At 32.9% G+C, this 5,746-nt stretch overlaps 1 protein-coding gene across 1 annotated transcript; it reads right to left on the bottom strand.

Annotated features, from left to right (window-relative positions):
* Window positions 1-3,465: 3,465 nt before the first annotated feature.
* Window positions 3,466-4,209, bottom strand: LOC111378712 (ethylene-responsive transcription factor ERF096-like). The gene has a single exon (XM_023001947.1). The coding sequence runs from the start codon at window positions 4,159-4,161 to the stop codon at window positions 3,766-3,768; it is 396 nt and encodes a 131-aa protein (XP_022857715.1). The 5' UTR covers window positions 4,162-4,209; the 3' UTR covers window positions 3,466-3,765.
* Between the last annotated feature and the right edge of the window lie 1,537 nt (window positions 4,210-5,746).

Raw genomic sequence — 5,746 nt, 5'->3', positions numbered from 1 at the left:
AATTTAAATATGTAAAAGATCATTAATTTTATTTTTTAATAAAAAGTTCATTTGATGGAACAATACATGAAAACGAGTTTCATTTTAAAAGTCAACTTTATTAAGAGAAAACTGTGTTCCTATTTTAGTCGGTTAAAATTGCACGTTTGAGCTAACTTTGTACCATAGTAAAATTTGAATTTCATCTTAGAAAATTAATTCTATTGAGTCCTTGTTTGAACCCCATTTTAACAAAATTTCATTTTGTCATAACTCATTTTTCAACTGAAGAATAAAATAAATTTACATGTAAATTGAAATTTTTTTCTTATTTTTTTAACCTCATACTCTTCAAATCACTATTTAAAACACTCCCCCCACCCCCTCCACCCAAAAAAAAAAAGGAGGAGCTCAAACAAGGGCTAATAGAATTAGTAGAAATATTTATATAATATGTATTTATTTTGTCGATATTGAATGTGAGATTTACTCTGAACATGTTCATGTAACATATGTCATGACGAAACTTGGGACCCAAGTGGAGGTGATACCACTTCTTTTTAAACACATAATTTTCTTTCTCTTTGACTTTTTAACAAGAAATGAACCAATGATTAAATAAGTGACTTGAATATGTTCATGCATGGTAATATGCTTTGCAAGTAAATTCTCGTCGTGGGCCCCAGGCTACGCAATATGAATTTTTTTTTGCTGTTGGATAGCCAGATAACATTTCGCTTTGAAGTAGATTACAATAATACTTCTTCTTCTTCTATGGTGCAGACGTATAGTGAGAAATGTGTACATTTATCCGTACTAAAATATTTTATGTATTTAATATATAAGCATTTCAAAATTATATATAGCAGGCATAGCATAAGTAGAGAAATTTGTAACTAAATCAAATGGCCACATTAGCATTTCATAAATCCATTAGTTATTAAATCATTTCACCAAGTAAAGGAGGGACTAGAAAATCATGGATAACTTATAAATTCGATAAACCATAGAGGTCTTAATGAAAAAAAATATTATTGTGAATTAACTAAAAAGTCAAAAGATCAACAAGAAAATAATTTAGAATTAAACTCTTTATGTATTAATTTTCCTAGTATGTTAGGAATTCTTTGATCATAAATATGTGGCGTACAACATATTGGAATTGATCAATTGTCCATTAGTTATTGGTTTAAAGAGATCATTTGTAATTCCTTACTATTGATTATAATGAATTCTTCGTATCTGTCCGTAGTTTTCTCGAATTTGGGTTTCCACTGAATCTTTTTTTATTTTTATGATCAATTTTTTTCTTATTGCTCATATTATTCTCGTCTTTAATATTTGTCCCAGTTCTCAACAATTGGTATCAGAGCGACTCTGGTAACTTGTTTGATTTAAACATAACTAGTGGATTCAAGTGTTTCATTGAGAAAACAATCTATTTTTACCAAACCCAAAAAAAAGAAGTTCACACACTGTTTGAATACAATGTTTAGGAAAGAAAATGGATTTAGATCTTTCTGAATAATGTCAATGTGTCGCATTCGATTCAGTAGAACAATTCAATTTCTTTGACATTTTTGAGTAAGAAACTTCCTAGCAAGCCCTAAAACATTTGCAGACCTATATATCAAACTTGTGTACTGTCTCCATAATGTTATCCAAGTTAACGGTCAATTCACCATATTATTTGCCTCCACAACTTAGCACGGCGTTCGGAAAAGTACACGGTGGATATATGCGATTCATCTTGAAATCTTGAATTTTCCTAATGAGTACTTCCCTCAACTCTTAAATACTCATCTGCTTCAAAATCCCACATTTTCATCGTCGTTCTCGACTACTTTTGATCTTTCAACGACAGGCAAGAGAAAATTGAACTGAAGATCCTTGAATCATGTAGAGCAGCAGCAGAAATAATCTTTTATTTATTATCTTTCTTAATTATTTTTCAATTTTGGAAGTTCATCAGGTTTTTTATTTATGCTTCTGTATTTCTTTTCTTGAATGATGATTGGGGACAATCTCTGAAATGTAGAGCTGAGCCCCTAATCAAATTCAAATGCCTTTAGAGGGAAATTAAAAGATGAAGCTGGACAAGTTTGATTACCACCTAGATGTCATATAGTCGAAAAGATGTGGCTTAATATTAGTGGTGTTAAATAGTATTATTCGGTTTAAAAATATATTCAATTATATCAATGTATCTTATATGTGCCTCCTCAAATGCCCATGGTTTAATTAATTAATTTCTTCATCAAACTCCTTGTACGTGAAATTTTATCGATAGGTTATTGGGGAGTTTTAATACTCCGATTTTGTTTACTTTCTATGTTAAATATACCATCTAAAAGTTTATATTGCTAAGTAGAAGATATTTTTTTTCCTCTATGTTGAACCACATCCTTAATGTTTTTCTTGTCCAAGGTTTCGTTTAGTGATCGATTTTTATTTTTTATTTTTTAAAAATTGGTCTTTAGCATTCGATTCCTGCCTTGCTCCCAAAGTTCTTTTATTATGTATTATTGATTGTTTCAAGTGGAATGACATTCATACAGTTGAATTTTCACAACGATGTTGTTCAAGTGGTTAAAATGAAGTCTTTCTCCATTGAGTTTGAGTTTCATTTCTTTTAACAAACACGCCTCAATTCTTCCATAGATCAAGTAACATGTATTCTCTCCGAATTGAACCATTTTGAGATTTGAAGAATTATGCTACCAAATTTAATTGCAAACTTTATTTGGATTTTATGTCTTAATTAAATTTGAGGGCTATGTTAAAGATGCAAACATAATTTTATAATATTGTCCTTAATATTTCTCTTAATTCTTTAAGATTATTTCCATAGCAATAGCTTCTTGTGATTGTTGATATACAATTTTTTAGTGCAAATTGCTTTCAATGTCTCATTCTCGATTTCAAGTTCTCTATTGTCTATACAAAGTGAAAGCTATACTAGGTCAGTGAACAGTGACAAATAATTGATGCTTAATTGGATGTATGATGCTGTAAAAGAGTTATTATACTCATAATTGTATATAGTCGAGTCTTGTATTAATTGTGATTCAAGACTTTTTTCTCTTCGTTTATTGCTTGTGTGGAAGTGAATTTTGGGGACATGATTTTCTAAAAAGTTATGTTTTAGGGAACCGTAAAAGTATTTTATTTTTGAAGTTATTATTGAACTTAGTGGTCATACACACCCTCGACTCTTGCTCCGCATAAGGTAAGTTTATTTTCAAGAAATTTTGTACAACTTGATTAGGATTCTCGTTATCGCATAAGTATGGTTATGGCCTATGAATTTTCCTCTCAATTTTCTTTATTCGGCTCAATAATTAAATGTGTGATGCATCTTGCATAACACCAATTTTCTGGTTTTGTTTCTACAACCTTAACTGCGACCACCAGTAGGTGTTACACAAAGACAATTACCAAACAAGTGTAGCTGCACTTTCATTTGATCCGTACAAGAAAAACCAAGACTCCAGAATTTATGAGCCCACTTGTTTATAATCGTTTTCTATCAATACACTCCAGAAATGATTGAAAGGGACTTCGCCCAATTAACTTTCTCTGAGTTATATTGCATTCACAAACTCATGATATATCAAGTAAGTAATCTAATTGGTAAACCGTACTTGATAAGATAGAACATTGTAATAAATAAGATTCCATAGCATATTTTCATCGTCGATATAGTTCATTATTATTTATTCCACCTTACCAAACATGCATCAAAGTTCAAAATGAAATAGAAGGAGTCAAAAGACGAAATTAACTTCAATCTTTCTTCTTCTCTTCTTTGTCATAATCAAGAAGTTCTTCCAATAAGTTGTCGTCCAAGTATTCGAATTCGAAGACTTGTCTTTCCTGCACCGAAGATGAAGTCGAAGACGAAGCCGAAGCAAAATGTGATGAACTACTGGGCAAATTGTACTCTTCTGGGAAGTTAAGAATGGCCAAATGACCTCTCATGGCATACGCTGCCTTATCGTAGGCTCTAGCCGCCTCCTCCGCTGTGTTAAATGTCCCGAGCCAAACCCGAGCCCCCTGCCGGGACGAATCTCGTATTTCTGCGGCGTATTTTCCCCATGGCCGCTTCCTAACACCTCTGTACTTGATCTCTCCAGTATCCTTTTCAGTGCTTTTTCCTCTGTTACTTGGCTCCTCGTCCATAGTGAATTTGTGAAGATTGTTGCCCAAGTGGATAGGTGAGATGGCAATTTATACTGTCTTAAAATTTCCAAAAAACTACATGTTTTTGGAAAAACTAGGGGTCCAAATTTTGCCAGGTGGAAAATCGAGTGAAAGAAAATTGTTCACAGTATGGAACCTTCCATGTAAGACCAAAGTTTATATGCGGTGCATCTGGCTAGTCAAGGTGGTGGCTTTCAGAAAATTCTCCTCCTTCACTTCTGCATGTTTGATTCTGTCACTAGTTATTTTTAACATTTATTGGAAATTTATGCCACGTGCAAAAATTTGATATTTTAAGAAAATTGGTTTTAAAATTATTGAAATAAATTAATTATTGAATTAATATTTTGTTGCTTTTGTATCTTATTCTAGGAATACGATGTTTGTTCGACTCAAAGACAGGGAAAAAAATAGACTGACTTGACAACATATGATTAGGTATTTTTTTTTTTTTGTCGATTAGTCCAATAATGTGTTGACACATGTAAATCCTGCTTTTGAATTTTTATTTTTTTTAGCCTGTTTGTGCAGTATAATTCCTTATTCTAATTGCCAACGAAGTCATAGCTTACGCTTTATCCAACATATTCGAGACAAAAAATATCACTTAAATGTTTAGCTTTGTATATTTGTCTAAAAAATAAGTGATTGGTAATTAAAAAAAGTAAAAAATTATTTTAAATGTACCATCCACAATCCAATTATCAAAATTGTGCCAGATGTCAAGTTTTTAATGAAAATATGAATTTGATTCAATTATATAGGTAGAAATGTGCTCTGAAAATGTGGTATAAATTTATGTGCTATTTGTGTTGCCTAATTTTTTTTATTCTTAAGGTAACTTAAGTGCTTTTTGTAAAGAGCTTGTGGTCCACCCCAACCTGCACGCATGATCAATTACTATGATCTATGGCCTAAACCCCCTAACTTGGACATCATCGTACCACCATCAACAACAACCCTTCGCTTGTGGAAAAAGCCTTCTGCACAAACCCTTTTGCATAGGGCCTATACAGGGGCTCTCACATATGGACCCCATGTGTGTACACCTGTACAGGCTCTGTGCAAAAGAGTCTGTGCAGGTAGCACGGCCGCTCACTTATTGGGGGTCCCTTTATTTAAGGGGTTCAATAGATCTTTCTTCATTATGGCATCATTTCGATAGTTCATGAACATGATATCAGGCTGAGCATTGAGGCTATTGTTCCTCGAAGGCTGAATTATTTTATCAAGGTCTATTCTCTGCTCTCTTCCACTTTATGTACTTTGGATTATGCGCCTTCTGAGGCCATTTAGAAGAAATTGGAAGGTATTTCTTCTCGATTCGTTTGGGATTCTAAGATTCAGTCTCATTGCTTGCACTGGAGGAAGTAAAATGATCTTTGCCACAATAGAAAATTGTGTCTTGGAATTTAAGATGACGTGGGATATTGTTGACACATTCTCCCTAAAGTTCTGGTGGCTATTCCAATCTCAACGCTCACTGTGGAAAATGATTTCTTTGACAATACTAGCTTGGACACTGATTGCCTATTATAGGTCCGTCCACCTCCTATGGCCAAGC

This window comes from Olea europaea, unplaced genomic scaffold, assembly GCF_002742605.1.
Source record: "Olea europaea var. sylvestris unplaced genomic scaffold, O_europaea_v1 scaffold1858, whole genome shotgun sequence".
Lineage (NCBI taxonomy): Eukaryota > Viridiplantae > Streptophyta > Magnoliopsida > Lamiales > Oleaceae > Olea > Olea europaea.
This window is presented reverse-complemented; position numbering and strand designations above follow the sequence as displayed.